The sequence below is a fragment of the Athene noctua genome, chromosome Z (assembly GCF_965140245.1).
Source record: "Athene noctua chromosome Z, bAthNoc1.hap1.1, whole genome shotgun sequence".
Taxonomy (NCBI): Eukaryota; Metazoa; Chordata; class Aves; order Strigiformes; family Strigidae; genus Athene; species Athene noctua.
The window spans coordinates 91,037,525-91,054,669 of NC_134077.1; the positions used below are offsets into that span (position 1 = coordinate 91,037,525).

The following is a 17,145-nucleotide window of genomic DNA, read 5'->3' on the forward strand; positions in this document are numbered from 1 at the left end:
TTCCCTGAGACTCGGCAACAAGCACAGCCGTGATTGGCGGGGGGGAGCTGAGGGACGCCCCCTGCCGGCCAGGCGGGCCCGCGGAGCGCTCGGGGAGGCGGGCGGAGAGGCGGGGCTTTCACGGGGGGAACCCTCCTTCCCCCGCCGTCCCTGTCATGGCGGCCGCAGCCACATGGCGCTATCGCGCCGACCCCGAGGCGGAGCAGTCGGCGGTGCTGGGTGAGGTGGCGGCCGGGAACGGGGAACAGGGCCGGGGTCTGGGTCTGGGTCTGGGGTCGGAGTCGGGGTCGCCGCCGCCCGCGCTCACGGGCTCTCCCGCCGCCTTGCAGTGCAGTTCTCCAACGGCAGGCTGCAGCGGCCCGGCTCCATGCGCTTCGCCGTCTACCGGAACAAGGACGTGGCCCACCCCCGGAGGAAGCACCGGAGGATCCTGGTAAGGGTCCCCCCGGCGGGCGCGTTCCCGCCGCCGCCCCTCGCGGCTTGGCCTTTGGTAGTAGCCGCAGTCAGTAACTGCATGTAGCCGGAGTTGCCGCTCATGTGGGGGCGGTCGCGAGGTCTTGAGGCTTGGTCGAGACTTTGAAGCCTGGTCAAGATGACCCTGTTTAGTGATAAGAAGTTCATCAAGGATGGACTTTGATCTCCAAACCACAGAAAATAAGCAGAACGTTCTGGACTGTAAAGAGAATGTCTGGGGTTGTGTTGAGGAAGAGTTCTTTGGCAACCCGGCACAGGGACTGTTCGATTAATTGACTTGGCAGTGAAAGGGACTGTTGAGTGGCCTGACAGTGAACTACCCTCACTGTAATACTAAAACCCACACCCAGGGGTCAAGAAGCCCCTTGCCCGGGTGAAGTCCCTTCCCCTGAGCAGGCACAGCGGTAGCAGCATTAGGTAACTTGTTATAACTGTACGTTAGTCACTAACCAATCAGTGTCTAACAGGTGTGTTTGGAAAAGCACTAACCTCTGATTTTTGTGTATAAAAGGAGCATGAAAACCTGCTGTTGGGTGCTTGATTTGTGGAGAAGCCCCCCGAGTGCCCAGGCCTGGATAAACTCAGTGTCTGTCCCGGGTGTGTTCAGGTGGGTGGCTGCATGGCGGCACTGACCCACTCTCAGCAGTGCTGGCGGCTCTGGTCGGGGTGGCTGCGGGAGCAGGAGCTGCCACCCCGGCACCATCCACCCCCCGTGGGTCGCTGCATAACTGGGGCTGCCCTGGTGCAGCCTGGGCAGGATTGCAGGGACCAGCGCTCTGGGAGGCCGCGAGGCTGTTGGCGATCAGGGCGAGGGCAGCCCCCAGACCCTGGCCAAGGACACACGAGTAATTCCACAGTAGCAGGTAGTTACAGTTTTTCACCTTTTTTTGCCCTTACAGCTGTGGTCATGGCAGCCCCTGTGAGTAGGAGCTGGAAGCCTTGCTCAGACACACGGTCCCCATGTCCCGTCTTGGGGAGGCAGCTGTTCCTCTCCACCTCTTGCCCACTGCCCTGCTCCCCTGCCAGCTTTGTTACTGTGTGCCAAGCAAGGCTTGGAAAAGCTGAATGGAGCTTTGCTCTATAGCAAATTTAAAAAAATATAATCAGAGTTTAGCCCCAGCCTGTGTGAGAGAGAAAACTGTTCTCCAAACTTCACAGGACCTCTGGGATTTCAGAGGAAGTTCTGTATCTTAGATGGGCTGCCACCTTGGGGCTGGGCGAGATGGGGGGCGGCAGAAGAGGAGTGGGGTGGTCGAGGGAGCAGTGGGCAGGGAGAGCCCTTCCTCAACCTGTGCCAAGAAGCCAGGCGCCTGGCCAGGGCTGCCTGCACCTCTGCAGGGACCCGGGGTGTCCTTGGGCTCCGGAGAGGCGGGCAGGGGTCCTGCAGCTGCGCTGCATGTCCGGACACTGCGGTCTCTGCAGAGCGGGTCGGGATCAGACCAGGCCCCCTCAGGCTTGGCGCTGAGGGCTGACTCTTGGAGCAGAAAGGAACCAGAATAATGGCACATTTTGATTCGTGGTATTGAGAGTGACTTGTGAGAGTTAATAGCCTCTCCATCAGCACTGAATACACACTTATTTGGAAAATTTGATGGATACATGGCTGTGTGTTCTCAGGCAAAGGTTGACGTACTGACGCTCTGTGTGTTCATGATTTATTTTAATAACCTGAAGGGAAATAATGTTCAAAAGTTAAAATCTGTTACTTAACCACTAGTCGGGTCCATTTGATCACAAAATCTGTTGTGTTGTGTTGTGTTGACACAGTGAATTCTTTAACAAAATTTTTTTCTTTTTGTTGTTAAATTACATATAAGGAGATTCCTCTTTCTTTTAGTAGAGAGAACCAAGATTTAAGTCAGAAGGTGCTTTCTGCTGCCATTGCTAAGTTTTACAGCTTCTTACATGCACGATTCACTCAAGGAATAAATGACTTTTCAGCCAAAATCTTCTGTAGAAATACACTACAGTATGGTAGAAACACAAAGATTTCAAAATACATTTAGGAGGTTGAGCCTTTCCTGGTAGTGCTAGCTCTTTTTCAGTCGGTAAGTTGCAGTCACTTGGCAGTACTAGAGCTTGGAAAGAGTATCTGAAATGGACTGGCAGAGAGGCCTGATCTCTCTTCACTAGTGGCTTTGTGTGTAAACCTGGTTTCTTTCACAAATTGTTGCTTCTGGATTAAAGTGGGACAGTCAATGCAGCGATGCGTTTTAGCTGCAGTGACATCCATGAGTTTGCACACTGATAAACTCTAAATTAAAATTACTATTCCCATGATTTCTTTGCAGTGGTTCCTCATCTTCCAGCCCAGTGAAAGCTGAGGTAGAAGTATATATCCTGGGTAGTTTCAGCTTCAGGAAATGTCCGTCTTTTAAAGATTTCTGACCTGATGCAAAATATACCCAAAATAAGCAAAGTGAAGTTTTTCTACACATGACTAGTTTCTGATACCTGGGAATTTAGAGCATTGTGGGGAAAATAAAGCAGAGGCAGAGAAGGTTATTCACAGCCCTGTATTCAAGTAATTTTTCTTTGTTTTTCAGGTCTCAGAAACTGAAAGACTTTCATATGTGGGGGATAACTTCAGCAGTGGAGTTCCTGCATCTGACACCTTATGCAGGTATGGTGCTGGCAAAACAGGGGCAGGAATGTAGAGGTGGCAGCAGAGGAGCTGCCCAGACATGAAGTTCCCAATAGCCTTTCTCAGTGCTGTCTCAGAAGTTCCCACAGAGGCTGCAATTTGAACCAGGAGGATTTTGGCAGGAGGCTCCAGCACCCAGCAGCTGCATCGTTTGTGCACGCTGCATCCCTTTGGAAGTTGTGGTATTATGTGGAAACAGGGTGTGTCTGAAACAGTCTTGTGAAGAAAGGGGTTGAGGAGATGACTCAATGTAGCTGAAACCTAGGAGTAACAGCTTTGTTTCTAACAAGGTAACATTAGGGAGTGACCAAGATCATCATCTGCTGCCAAGGAAGTCTCTGGGTCATTGATCATCGTCTGACTTCTGGGCCATGGCGTCATGCTGCTCACAGGCTGGAAGAAGAAGCGCTGGTGGAATCGCCAGCCTTTATCTGTCCCACTTTAAGAGTGTGACCTCTGTGGCCTTGGGCAGATCTCAGTGGCCTCCTAATTATCATTCTGTAGGTGAGATCTTTCTCCTTCTCTGACAGGAGAACCACCAAATGGGTGGAGAGCCAATGTGAAATAATCTTGCCTTGTTATACCCAAAGGTGTTTCTTTTCTGCTTCGGTACCTGTGACGACTCCTCCTGGCCTATACAGCACTGAAGTGCCTGTGGTGTGTGTGGGGGGGCTCCTGCTTCCAAGCCCTCTGCTCTGCAGAGCCCCTCCAGCTGCCCCGCACACTTTGCTCACATAGCTCATCTCTAATTGGACTGCACTGACCTGGTCGTATCTGACTAGTTAAAAGTGCAGATGGGGTGAGGGAGCAAAGAGCAGAGTTGTGTAAAACTGTCAGGGAGAGGAGGTGCTTTCAGACATCAGTGCCCTGGTGTGTTCTGGATAACGTTGACATTAGGAAGCATTTCTTCAGAGATGGGATGATCAGCCCCTGGAACAGCCTTCCTGGAGAGGGGGTCAGTGCCCTGGGCCTGTTGGTGTTGGAGAGGCATTTGGTCAAGGCCCTTAATAACGTGCTTGAACTTCTGGTCAGCCCTGAATTGGTCAGGCAGTTGGACTACACGATAGTTGTAGGCCCCTTGCAACTGAAATATTCTATTTCAGTTCTTATCTCTGAGAAGTGAAACCAGGAGAGCTGGACGTTCAGGTATAAGAGTTTAGGATGCTGTCACTGAAGAAAGGCACCAAGGGGCTTTTGCTGCTTGAGTTTGGAGACATAAATTTAGTTTAGTGAATGTGTATGATACAGTTGTTGATGCAGTATTTTTTCTAGGCAGATTTAGCGTTCTTCCTCTGAACACTGATTAAGAGATGATTTTAGGGGCTTAAGCGGTTCTTGCCTGCACCCCAGGAGGTTCTGAGCCACAGAAACGCAGGCAAGCTGACTGCTGGTACATGCTTGGCTTCAGGTGTTGGTTCTGCATTCGGTGTGCACATGCCTCAAGATCCTCAGCTATGCAGGCAAGAATCAATTAAGTAATTTCTTGCTCTTCTTTCAAGCTTTCCCACCCCATCCTTCTGTCCCTTTCCTCCCACATCTGCTACAGCTGCGTGCATGAGGATTTCCTCCAGTGGATCCATTCCCATAGCTCTAGGCAGCTGTCAGCCTAAAACTGTGCATTGGCAACTGCTAATGTGGGTAAAACGGGGCAGAAGCCACCTCTGAGCAAACAGCCCAGGTTATTCTGAGTGGAAAGTCAGTGAATCCGGGCTTCCTGGGATAGCAGGAGCTGCCCAGAGATCCTGTATGGCCAGGGAGGTGCTGTGACTCCCACTATACTCGAGCAGCAAATCTGAGGGCGGTTGCATAGAGACTGTTGCTCCAGCTGCAACTGGCAGCCCTTTGTACGAGTGGGTTCTGTCTTCAGAAGGTGTGTCCTGAGCTTTATGAAGATGTGTAACAGCAGAGCAAGGCAGGCACCGGTCAGAAGGGGTCTGGCTGGGTAAGAAACTGGTGCAGTGACACCTTCATCAGCACCCACCACTGCCTGGTGGGTCACGAGACACGGTGAGGAGCAGCACAAACCATTTGGGCTTCCCCTTCTGAAATGTGGAATGCAGAGGAATTTATCTGCGAGGAATTGTCCTGTTTTAGAGGCAGGGGACAGGGGATACACGTGGCTCTGCACTGTATATTCTAAACCACCACTTCCGCTGGACTCTTTCACTAATCATGTGCTCCTGTTCTTCACAGGTACTTTGTTGGTGTGTTAGACAAGGACTCTGGGCAGATGGAAGTCTATAACGCTGAAATATTCAACCTGCAGCCCCTGCTGGCAGGTAGGAAGACGCTGTGTCCCCCAGCACCAGTGTCAGCCTTTGTGTTCAGCTGCTGACTGCCCGGTGGCTGACAGCAGTGTTCTCTGTTGTCTCCCTGGCTGCTTTTTCTCCCTTTTTTCTGCCTTACTCCTCAGTCTGGAGGAGGAAGGATACATTACACTCTCCTTCCAAAGCACTGTGTGAGGTGAAAAACAGAGGGAGAAGGAAGCAAGGTGAAATTTAGGGTAGAGGTTAAGTGGAGGGCTTTACAGGTGAGAGGGTGGAAGTGCTGGAGTGTCCTGGTTTGAGCCCAGAGGGCAACCAAGCACCACCAGCCATTCACTCACCCTTCCCCCTCAGAAATGGGAAGGAGGAAATAACACAAAAGACTGAGGAACGAAGATGAGGAGGGGAGGCATGAGACTCCTATTTTGGTCACGGGCAACAGACAGGCTCATTAGGGGAAGAAAAAGAACATCAATTTAATTCAAACACCACCACCACCACTTAACAGACAGAGCAGGACAGGGAGAGCGTTACCAGGTCGTGAAAACACCTTCCCACCCCTCCCCTCTTCCCCAGCTCAGCTCTGCTCCCCATTTCTCTCCCTCCGTCCCCGCAGGGGGGCAGGGGATGGGGTTGTGGTCAGTCCCACTGCTCCTTCCTCCTCGGGGGAGGACTCCTCACACTCTCCCCTGCTCCAGCGTGGGCTCCCTCCCGCAGCAGACAGCCCTCCATGGACTCCTCTGACACGAGTCCTTCCCAGGGGCTGCCGCTCCTCCCGAACTGCTCCGGTGCGGGGCCCTGCCCAGGCTGCAGGAGGGCATCTGCCCCCCCGGTGCCCTCCATGGGCGCAGGGACAGCCTGCTCTCGCCCCACGGGCTGGGGGGGCTCTGCTCTGGCACAGCTCCCCCTGCTTCTCCCACTGCCCTCGGGGTTTGCAGAGGCGTCTCCCTCACAGCTCCTGCTCTTCCTCCCAGGTTCCCCGTCTGAAATACGTTATTCCAGAGGCGCGGCCGCCCATCGGCTCGGCCTCGCCCAGAGGCAGCTCTGACTCGGGGCCGGGGGAGCTTCCAGAAGCTTCTCTCGGGTAGCCCTGTCCCCCGTTACCAAAACCCACCACATTCTGACCCAGAACAGCCCAGTCGGTAACGATGTCGTCACTGTCCAGAGTGAGTGCAGCCTTGCCAAGGTGTGTTATGCAGAGGGAAGCCTAGAGATTGTCAGGTCAAGGGACTGTATCACTGACAACCAAAACCCCTTTTCTTCAAAGGAACGGCTTTTTGTTGCTGGACACAGGAGGATAGCTTGAAGAATTCAGTCTTAGGGGAGCAAATGTTTTCCCTGTGCAGCAGTATCTGGGTGTTGCCACAGTCTATAGGTGCTCATAGCCTTTATAGCAAAAAGTGGCCAGCCTTCTCTTTTTTTGTTCTAGGTACATACGCTCATATTCAGTGTGTTCTTTAACTGACAAAGTCCTGTGGAGGAGAACTTGCAGTGATGTGCCGAGTCCTTCGGTAACTGATCAGAGCCAAAGCGATACCAAATACCTGTGCTGTCCTGGCTGCTGCGAGCCAAACACACTTAACTTTTGTTCTTTTATAGATAACTCAAAACCTGATGACATGAAGGATTATCAGAAGAGATCCTTCAGGGAGAAGGTAAGGTTAAGCCCCATATCATATTCTGCTGTGATTGTCCAGCTAACAGTGGTAGATGGTGCTTGTCTAAGACTGATGTCTGGCTTACACAGGGTAAGCCTGAGCGGGCTCAGCACTCCCTGTGCCTTGGACCTCTAGGAGACAGTGTGTTAGTAGTGCCTAACTTGGCAGTATTTTCGTAATTATTTTAGGCTTGCTTCCCTCCCCCTGGCAGATCAGTGCTTGTTGCCTGGTTGGGTCGTGGCCAGTGAAATGTTTGAAGTTTTCTCAGAGAACGTGGATGTGGAGCAGGCGGTGGTTAGCTGAGTGTGGGGTGACTTCGGCTCAGCACAATGGTTTAATTTAATTTATCTTTTGCAGATGGATTTGTGCATTGAGGCCTTTGGCACCAGCAAGCAGAAGCGAGCTCTGAACTCCCGGCGCATGAACGCCGTGGGCAGCGATACCCTGAACACGGCTGTGACCAAAGCAGCAGCGGACGTTATAGATGCCAAGGGAGTGGCAGGTAAGAACGCTGTCTCGGGGTTTAATGGAGGCAACCAGAAGTGCCTTTTTCTGACTGCTCCTTGCCAAGTAGGGTAGGAAAAAGAAAGGGGTTTCTTTGACAGAGGCAGCACCTGCTCTGAGAGGAGGAACTCTCAGATCTGTCTGCTGGGAGAGGAACTGCTTGTGTGGGAGTTGCCTGAGTGAGGGCAGGTCCCTGTGATGCCAGTGTCCTTCCCTGCCTGTGGCTGGGAGCTCTCCCAGGAGTCCCTGGATACCAGTTTACTGGGGTAAAGACAGAACATTCACCCAATCTGAACCGAGGCGCTGAACGTTCTTTAAGAGGAGCCACACCTTGCTTCACGTCTGCAGGAAACGGCCTGTGCCTGAAAGCAGGTCACAGCCCCAACGAGTGCCCCCCTCGTGCTGCCAGGCTCATGGCCTCTGGCTTCTGCTGTGGAGGAACCCACAGCAAAGGGAGTCTGCCCTGGCCTCAGCTGCTGTCCCTGCTGTGGGGAACCTTCATTATCAAAGCATCACGCTGAGGTGATGTTTAAGGAGAGTTGATAACCCCGCTACTGGGCGTGTCTGTATTCCATTGTCCAGCCTGTGCCACCCCCCTACTCCCCTGCCCTGACCAAGAAGGAGGTGGAGAAATGACAGAGGAGTCAGGGCAGGGCAGCAGGAATGGGCAGGGCCTGGAGCACATGGCTGACAAGGAGAGGCAGAGAGGAGGCCAGGGAGGATCTGAGGGCAGCCTGCAGCTGCCGAAGGGCACTTGGAGCCAGACCCCCCTCAGCAGTGCCAGCGAGGGCCAAGGGCACAAGCTGCAGTGGTCCCTACGCCCTGGGAGGACCCTTCTTGCCTTGGAGGGTGGCGCAGCCCTGGGACAGGCCACAGAGCAGCGCAGGGTCTCCATCCTTGGGGGTTTCCAGGCCTTGGCAGGACAGAGCCAGGCCTGCCCTGATCCACTCCTGCAGACAGTTCTATTCCAAGCAGGAGGCTGCACAGGGGACCTCCAGGGCTTTGTTCCACCAGCACTTCTGGGATTCTGAGTTTCAGTGGCTATGAGTGGGAGAGATGTCTGTTCACTGTTGTTTTTTAAACCCAGGCAGCAGCCAAACCACACAGCCAGTCGCTCACCTCCTGTGCCCCTGGGGCGGGAGTATATTTGGACAGGTAAAGGGAGACTCGTAGATTGAGATAAAAACAATTTCATAATTGAAATAGAATTAAATAATAATTACAATCTTAATAGTAATAATAGCATATAGAAATAGTGATGCACAGTGCAGTTGCTCGCCACCTGCCCTCTGACACCCAGCCCGTTCCCAGTTAGTGATACCAGAGGAGAGAAAATCCCAAAACTGCAATTCCAGGAAAGAGCGAGCTTCCCAGATCACCCTCCTCTACACACTGATCGTGACATTGCGTGATCTGGAACATGCCCTCGGCCAGTCCAGGCCCACTGCTCTGACCGTGCCCCCCCAGCTTCGTGTGCACCCGCACATGGGCAGGACACGGGGAGTTGGAAAGTCCTGGATTTCTCAGCAACACCTGACACCATCAGTGTGTTACCAGCATCCTTCTCAGGCCAAGTCCCATGATGAATCCAAAACACAGCGCTGTTCTAGCTACTAAGAAGAAAGAATTAGCTCAATCCCAGCTGACACCAGGACAACTACAGACCTGTCTGTTCCAGGTTGGGTATTTACTGTGCTCTCAAGCTGCTTTGTGCCAGGTCCAAGGGAACCCAGGGCGCCAGAACCACCTCCTGCCCCCCTGCAGGCAAGAGGTGCAGCAGCAACCAGTTTGTCTTGGTGCTCTTCTTTCCTAGATTTTAGTCTAGTCTGGAGTGGCTTTTCTAAATTTTAAGGAGCAGAAAATTCTCAGCAGAAATGACGACACCGGTCCAGAACCCAGCATGCCGAACACGTAGCAGGCTTATCAGAAGCTGTTGGCTGTTCTGTGCCTGCTGGAACACTTTCTGTGCAGTCAGCACCCGCATGGGGCAGTAACAAAACGGAATAGGGAAGAGCTGTAGTGTTTTCCTTACTGCTCTCCTATGTGAGATAAACTGAACGGGGTTTTAAAGCTTTAAAACTGGTGTTGACTCAAGAACCACCACTGAGTAGACTTGTGTTTAAAGGAAGGATTTGGGATGTGTCATGTTCTTTGTCGTTTTGTTTGCATGGTCCATATACTCTCTCCTGCTTCCCTCCAAAGCTTTGATCCAGGATGTGGCCCAAGATGATGTACAGAATGTCTCCACCATCCTCCCACCATGTAATGAAGATGCTGACAAACCAGAAGATGTTTACAAGTTTGAGGACAGTATCTTTTTCTGGCAGAGTGGTTTCCCACACCTGCAAGCCTTGATGTCAGTGCTCTGGCACATGAGAGCAAGCGCTGCTGGGTGTGTGATTGAGCCGACCCTACTCCCCTCCCAGGCTGAAAACTGAGAGCAGGAACGTGCTGTATGGAGGTTTTGGTGACTGCAAGTCCTGTATACTGCCTGTTTCCTGCGGAGAGCAGGGTGCAGCGGTTTGATGGGACAGCGACATGGTCAGCTGTGCGGGGGAAGTGCTTGTGGTTGAGCCACAGTCCTTCGAACACCTGCGGTACCAGCCGGCTCCCACGCCCTGTCGTTACGTCCTGCCCACTTATAATTTCGCTCCCTGCCCCACACGTCCTGAAGTGAGAGTGGATGGAGCTCATCTTGCTGCGGGCTCTTCAGGCCAGAAGGGAGAGCAGAGACATTCTTGTTCTTTTCCTTAAAACCCTTCCAGTTTTGTCACCAGCAGAGTATGAGGCATTGCAGGCGCCAGCCGCAGCCTTTGTTAACATCACTGCAGAGGAAATTGCCAAGAAAACGGAAGATAAAAGGTAACACTGCTGCACACAGCCTCGTCGTAGTTGGGGTGGGCCCTGTGAAGCTGAAGTTTTTCTGTGGCTTAGGACGGCTCCTGCTGCCATGTCCGCTGTCCCCAGAGCAGAGGGAGGGCGTTTAGGCTGCGTGTGGCTGAGCAGCTGCTGCCCTGAGGAGCACGGGTGCAGCCCTGTGTGGGCAAGGAGGTTTCCTGCGGGGAGCTGGTGGCGGAGGAGGAGTGTGGAGAAACCGAGAGCGGGGTCTGAGGGGGGCGCCTGCAGGGTGGGCGTGGGGCCGTGCTGGGCACTGACTGCACGGGGGTGCTGCAGCTTGGCTCAGGGCTGTGCAGCCCTTGTGCTGGGGTGAAGGCAGCAGGAAGGCACAAGCTGCCCTCACCCTGGGCTCCTCCTGTCTGCCTCTACTGAAGCAGCAGCGTCCATGTGCTGCGCCCGGGGCCCACAGCTGCTGCAGTGCAGGGACCTTCTTAGCAGCTGCTTGCTGGAGGGGGGTGGCTGAACGGGGTGGGCACTGGCAGGGAAGTGCTTACAAAGCAGCATCCTGGGCTGTCCTCCAGGGGTGTCCAGGGAGCTCTTCTGAACAGCTGAGTGCTGAGCTCAGAGGTGTGTTCTGTCTTCCTGGTGATGTAAACTCATTCCTCGTCCTCCCCTCTCTCTCCTCCAGCCATTGCTCCTTTGTTTTAGAGGAGCTGAAGTTCTTGCCTACTGACGAGAAGAGCAGAGATCACAAAGCCCGATGCCTCTGGCTCCTGGACACCCTTATTAAGTTCAGCTACCTGAAAGTGATCAAGAAGAAGCGTAAGAGACTTTTCAGCTCCTCCACTTTTAAGCTGTCTGACTGTGGTAGAAAACGGTAAAGCTGCCCAGAAAGAGCTGTGTGGTCAAACAGCTGCAGCACTTGCTTTCGGTCTGTTTTGTGCCGAGGTTGAGGGTCTCCGTGTTGTTGAGGATTGTTAGATGTGTGTCTGCTGGGAGGTGTATGTCCAAACCTTTTCCATCTCTTCGTAACCGCTGTGCATCAGGATGGCACCGTGAGATCCTTTTGGTAGGACACAGGGTAGCTTAGATTGGAAATTTTGAAATTCTTTCTAGTTTATCAGTAGTTCTGCATTTACAAATATGTTTTGTATTTTCACACTTTAGTCCTAAGCCAAAAGGCTGGAAACTGTCAGGTCTCTCCCTCTCTCTAGGCTCTACATTCCAGGTGCAAGAGACAGACAGTACATGATACATCCTTTAGAGCTCTTCTTGTGCTTTTGAGAATGTTTCCATCACCCTTGGCTTATTAGCTCAGGGTGTGGGTCACAGTGATCATACCTCTGCTTCATTCAGGTTCTTGGTTTTAAAATGTCAGCAACTGCTGTTCTCAAAAGCACTGCACAAAATACTTTGGTTGAGATTTTCAAGACTTGCCGCCTTTCATAGAACCTGTGTGTCTGGGTCTCCTTGTCAGTGCTGAAACAGCCACTGTCAGCCTTTCCAGTGGCAGGGGGTGACGTAGGAGGAAGGGGCAAGCTGGCTGGAAATACCCTGCATTGCTGGAGACACTGCCGTCAGGGAGGGTGTGAAAGTGCTAGTAGGAATTTGGTAGCATGGTTTCAGTTTTAATAATATTTTCTGGCAGGAACATCTGTTAAAAGGCAGAAATATATTAAATACCTGCGTAGGTGCACAGGCACACGTTGTGGATTGTGTAGTTCTGAAGTGGGAGATCACATTTGTAAAAAAATCAAAGCTGTTAGGAGCCTCTCTCAGACCTGAAAAATTCTGAGACCTAGAAATCAAGTGCCCAGGCTCCTTTTAGGTTCTCTGTGTTCCTGGAAGAGGCAATAAATGTTGTGTTAATAAATGTGGTATTGTGGTGGCTGGAGGTTGGCAGTACAAGGAAGAACACATTTCTCATTTCCACTGCAAACCCCTCTCTGTCCTAGATCCAATGGGCCCTGAATGCCCACACATCATTAGCAGGAAACTCATGAAGAATTTCACTTCACTGACCTACAACAATGGCAGGTAAGGAACCGTGTGTGCTTTGACGTTCTTGAGGCAGAGACGTGGCAGAGTTCAGCTTGAAGGGCCACAGACACGTTAGTGGGAAATCTCCTGCCAAAATGGAAAGTAGTAGGAGCTCCTCTTGCTTTGCAGCCCCAGCCCAGTAGAACGCTGGGGGTGGCTGGTGATGGTCCATTTTAGACAGTGCAGGTCTAAAGTGTGGTGGGAGAAGCTGGGTGGTTGTGCAGAGCAGGCCTGAGCCTGCAGGTTCATCCCGTGTGACCAGGCAGGGTGTGCAGGCAGCTGCCTGATGTCTCTGGGCGGGGGGCAGGATAGTGCTGGCCACTGGTGGCTGCAGGGGTCCAAGGAACGTGCCTGCTCTTCTGCCACCACAGAGCCTGCCGGGACAGGGGTAGTGCAGTGGCCAAATAACGGTGCTTTTTTCACACCCACGTAGCCTAATTGGCTAATGGGGCTTTTAAAGAATGTGCGTGTGACTTGCTCGGATTCTCTGCTGAAACCTCCGCAGACAAAAGTCTGTAAAGCTTTTGCAGTGGTGAGCTCACCCTGTGCTGAGGCCCGCGCCTCGTCGTGCCTGGGCTGAGCCCCAGCCCTGCCTGCCTGCAGCGATGGGCCGTGGGGAGGTGGGGCAGGGCCCCTGGCCACAGGCAGGGTCAGAGCCGGCTGCCTTGACCACATGGCCCTTGACTGCAGCCTTTGGGTAGGTGCCACTTCAACTAAACCTCTGCAGATCTGGAGGAACATTTTCAGCAGTGCTTTTGAGGGGAGGCACCAAACTACGGGCAGAAGTGAACAGTCCTCGCCCCTGCCACAGCACCGTCCCATGCTGGGGGAGCCCATGGCCTGGGAGGGGTGCGGTGCAGGTTGTGCACTGCTGCTGTGAATCCAGCCTGAGCACAGAATCCAGACAGGCCAGCTTCTGTCTGAGGGCCGAACCAGTGACGAGCAGTCAGATCGCACAGAGGGCTGCCAGCTCTGTGGGTTGTGTGTTGAGGTGCCACTAGCACCTCCAGATGCCCTCAAAACAGCTTCCCTGTGCTTTCCTTGCACAAAGCACCAGCATGCCAAAGCGATGGAACTGCCCTGAGTTCCTGGTTTTGTCAAGGCTTTGTAGCCATAAAACCTCAGGGGGCTGAACTTCTGAACAGAAATAGGCATGTGAGAGCAACAAAGGAGCCTGTTGGACCCTGTGTTCAGAGGCCTGTGGTGCTTTAAGCTCTTTTCGGTGTCTAGGAAAAGTCAGTCATGTCGAACAGTTGTGTCTGCACCTCACAGAGGTTGTGTTGTGTGTGTACACACACTCCACATCTCATGTGCTCTCCCTTTTGCCGTGCAGTGTCCAGAATTTAATCTCTGCATCGATGAAGACTAAAATCACAGCCTACGTCATTGTGTTAGCTCTGCACATCAACAACTTCCAAACAGACCTCACCGTCCTGCAGAACGACATGAAGCTCCAGGAGAGCAGGTGAGTGGTGTCTGTTCACCCTGGAGATCTGCAGTGAGCCCCTGCAGAGAGCAGAGTGCTCTGGTGTGGTGCAGTGACCCCTGACAGCCCCTCCCTTCTGCTGTGATCGGACTCTGTCTGTTATGAGTGTGTTAAAGCTTTGATTCAAGGCCCTGGTGCTGCGAAAGGAGGGTGGATGTGTATCTCAGACTTGGAAAGGACACTGGCTGCGAAGAGGGTGCGTGGAGAGCTCTTCAGCTGCTCTGCAGGGAGGGAAGGGGGGCAGGTGGTGCCGCAGCGGCCGCCCAGCGCATATCCCTGCCCACTGCCGCCCCACTCTGTTCCTTGGCTGATAAATCCCATCCCTCTTCACCTTCCTGTCCTCTGTGCCCCCTCTTCCTGCGGGGCCCCCATCCCTGTCAAGCACCAGTCTGGCTGCAAGCGCAGGTTTGCAGCTGACTGCAACAGGAGAACTAGCAACAGGGGTTTTTTCCTCACAGTCACACTGTGAGCAGGTAGTTAGTGTTTACGTGGAGGTATCCCAGGCCCCTAAAATTTACCCGCTCTGGGCTTGGCACTGAGGAGATTGTTTCTGAGATACTGATGAACTTGGGGACTTTGCAGCAAAGGGGAGAGGTTTTAGGCGGAACTCCTGGCGACAGTATTTGAAATAAGGATGTGCCAAATCAGGGTTGGTGAAGGGGAACGGGTAGAAAACGGCTCACAGAATAACCTTGGGGGCAATCAACCCTTGCTGTGTTAGCTCTGGGGGCAGTTGTTCCCTAGGCTAATTTTCCAGGGAGGAATACAGGAGCGTCGTGCCCCTGCTGTAGCTGCAAGACCTGCTTTTCCCAGAAGGTGTCAGCCGGAGCCTGCTGCCCGTCCTCCGGCTCCGTGAGCTCTTCCCCCACCATCCGTCCGGCACGCTGGGATAAACGGAGAATTGATGGGAAGTGCTCAGCCAGGGCACAGACACCGGCTCCGCAGGCGGCTGGTTATCGCTGTGGGGAAGGGGGGGGGCCATTAGGTCAGACACGCTCCATAGTGTCTCTCCCCCCTGTCCTGTGGGGGGGGATGTGGCACCGAGGACATGTGCTTCCTAACTGGGTCACGTCGGTCCTTCCTGCCTGGGATGGTCCGTGCTCGAGGGGCAGGGTGGGGCCTGTGGGGGGACACAAACCCTGCGCTGCAGTGGGGGCAGCGTCGCGGCTGTCCCGGGATTTCTGGCTGAGGGCTGTCATGGGATGGTCTGGTGGTGATGGAGGTTGTCGGAGCAATTAAGTCACTTAGTTTGGCAAGCTCCCTAATTAGTCCTGACGCAGTTACTTCTGATTTTGCCTCCATTTGCGCTCTTCATTCACTGACGGGTGATGGTGGATTTAGCAGCGGTGTTTGCTGTTGGTTTCCAGCCTTTTTTTCTTTCCTTTTTTTTCTTTTTCGAACTAAGCTTGAGGATTAAGGATCCATGTTGTTTTTCACAGCTGACGCCCAGGTTTTGTTCTTAACTGCTGTACCGTAGCTGGGAACACAGGGCACAGGATGAGAAAAGGGTGGAGGAGGCTGGGACCTGCTGGAGGAACTGGGGAGGGACACATATCCCTGAGCCACCTGATGGTGTGATCCTTGCTTGGAGTGGGAGGCCTGACTGAAGAACCTTTCCCAACTGAATCTGTTTGTATTTCAAAGATATAAAGTCAGCTGGGAGAGTTCTGGGAGCGGTGTCCTTGGGACCCTCGCTGAGGCTGGGACACCTGTTTCCCTGCCAGCTTCCCTTCAGATGTGGTTTCTTCCCTCTGTTTGAGCCTCCAGGTGTGTTGTGGCTTGCATCGTCGTGCCCAAGCTCTTCACACTACAGATCTCAGCCAGGCCCCTCTTCTTACAGTTCAGGATGCTGAATTTTGGTGGCTAAGAGGAGGTGTTCTGGCTGTGCCAGGTCTCATTCATTGTACCAACATGGGAGATGAGTGCACTGATGCCTGTTCTCCTCTTCATAGGGAAGTGGAGAGCAACATCATTTCTTCTGCAGTCAGCTGGCCGTGGAGTAGGGCAGCCTGGGTTTATAATGCTCCCCGAGGTGGTGGTGCACAGCTCAGCAGCATTCTGGCCTCCCCACAAAGGCTGTGCATGACCTTGCAGTTGTTGAATACTTCCAACTCCTGTCCCTGGTATCCCTGAGCTGCAGAGTCATGCACTGCTGCCTCCCAGCTTCTCCCCTGAGGCAAGAGGCTGCTGGTCCCCAGTGCAGGGTCCCGGTGTGGGAGGCTCGTGTGCCGCATGGACAGAGTCTCTGGTGTTTTCCAGGATGACGGACATCGCCAGGGCCATGAGGTTGAAGATCTCCAAGGCGAAGGGACTGCCGGGACTTGAGAACAATCACGACCACAAGCTGGGCACTCTCTCCCTCCCCTTGCCTGCGCAGAAGGCATCAGGGAACCGTCAGAAGCGCAAGAAAATGAACTAAAATGTCTCAGAGGCCCAAGCAGAGGCGCAACGGTTCCTGTCTCGGCTGCTGTTCTGTGCACAGAGCCTCGGGGGGCTGCTGGACCCCGCTGAAACCCTCTATCCAGGCTGAATTGGAACAGATGTTTACCTCACTAAACTGCTTCTTTTTTTGTGTTTGTGTAAAAATTCCCTGTGTGAGCAGAGAGATGCAGACTGTGCCGGAGCCAGAGAACACAGCTGGAAGCTACGGGGCCTCCGCTGAGGACTCCGGTTGGTCCTGGCAGCGAACTGCCAGCTCATGGCCCGTTTTGCTTCTTTTTCAGACACACAGGGTGGAAAGCATAAGAATAGAGAGACTAAGCAAAGCATTACTTACACACAACTTTTGGGCTCTGTGTGTGCTTATTTCTCCACAGTTTCAGTGTAGTCTGTGTTCAGAAGGTATAAAGATGCAACATGAATAAAATCTTCCTGCTGCTTCTCCTGGCCTGGCTGCTTGTCTGGAGGAGGGAGAATTCAGCTGTCTGCGAGCTGGTGTCATCATCGGAAAGGGTAGTGGGTTTCAATCCGGAGCTGTGGTGTCCCAGCCCTTGGGAGAGAAACTTCTGGGCTAGTTTCTCTGCATTTTCACGCTAGTCCTGGGCTGTAAGCCTCACTGCAGTGTCAGTTAGGCAAGGTTGTGGGAATCTGGGGCTTATGAAAAGCTGAGGATCACCTCCAAGAGAAAATGCTTATGTGAGACAGGAGCACGGGATGTCAAGAGCAGTCTTCTCTTTGAGGTGTCATTGCTTTGGTAGTAGTTTGGGTTTAGAACATCAATCTGGGATTTAAGGGTAA

At 53.1% G+C, this 17,145-nt stretch overlaps 1 protein-coding gene across 2 annotated transcripts; it reads left to right on the forward strand.

Moving 5' to 3' along the window:
* Positions 1-90: 90 nt before the first annotated feature.
* POLR1E (RNA polymerase I subunit E) lies at positions 91-16,789 on the forward strand. 2 transcript variants are annotated; one of them, XM_074932835.1, is made up of 12 exons: positions 91-219; positions 330-433; positions 3,021-3,097; positions 5,312-5,397; positions 6,982-7,037; positions 7,398-7,542; positions 9,747-9,854; positions 10,310-10,406; positions 11,071-11,204; positions 12,338-12,419; positions 13,756-13,887; positions 16,168-16,789. In XM_074932835.1, exons 1-12 carry the CDS (start codon positions 156-158, stop codon positions 16,325-16,327), a joined length of 1,245 nt encoding a protein of 414 aa, XP_074788936.1. In that variant the 5' UTR covers positions 91-155; the 3' UTR covers positions 16,328-16,789. The 2 variants fall into 2 exon arrangements, with proteins under 2 accessions (XP_074788936.1, XP_074788937.1); XM_074932836.1 differs by having other exon boundaries at positions 132-219; positions 335-433.
* Positions 16,790-17,145: the final 356 nt, after the last annotated feature.

What these genes read in the sequence shown, in the direction of transcription:
- POLR1E (XM_074932835.1), top strand. Translation starts at nt 156, where the DNA reads ATGGCGGCCGCAGCCACATGGCGCTATCGCGCCGACCCCGAGGCGGAG. An exon ending in GGAGCAGTCGGCGGTGCTGG is followed by an intron (nt 220 to 329) that starts GTGAGGTGGCGG and finishes GCCGCCTTGCAG; the next exon opens with TGCAGTTCTCCAACGGCAGG. An exon ending in TGTTTACAAGTTTGAGGACA is followed by an intron (nt 9,855 to 10,309) that starts GTATCTTTTTCT and finishes AAACCCTTCCAG; the next exon opens with TTTTGTCACCAGCAGAGTAT.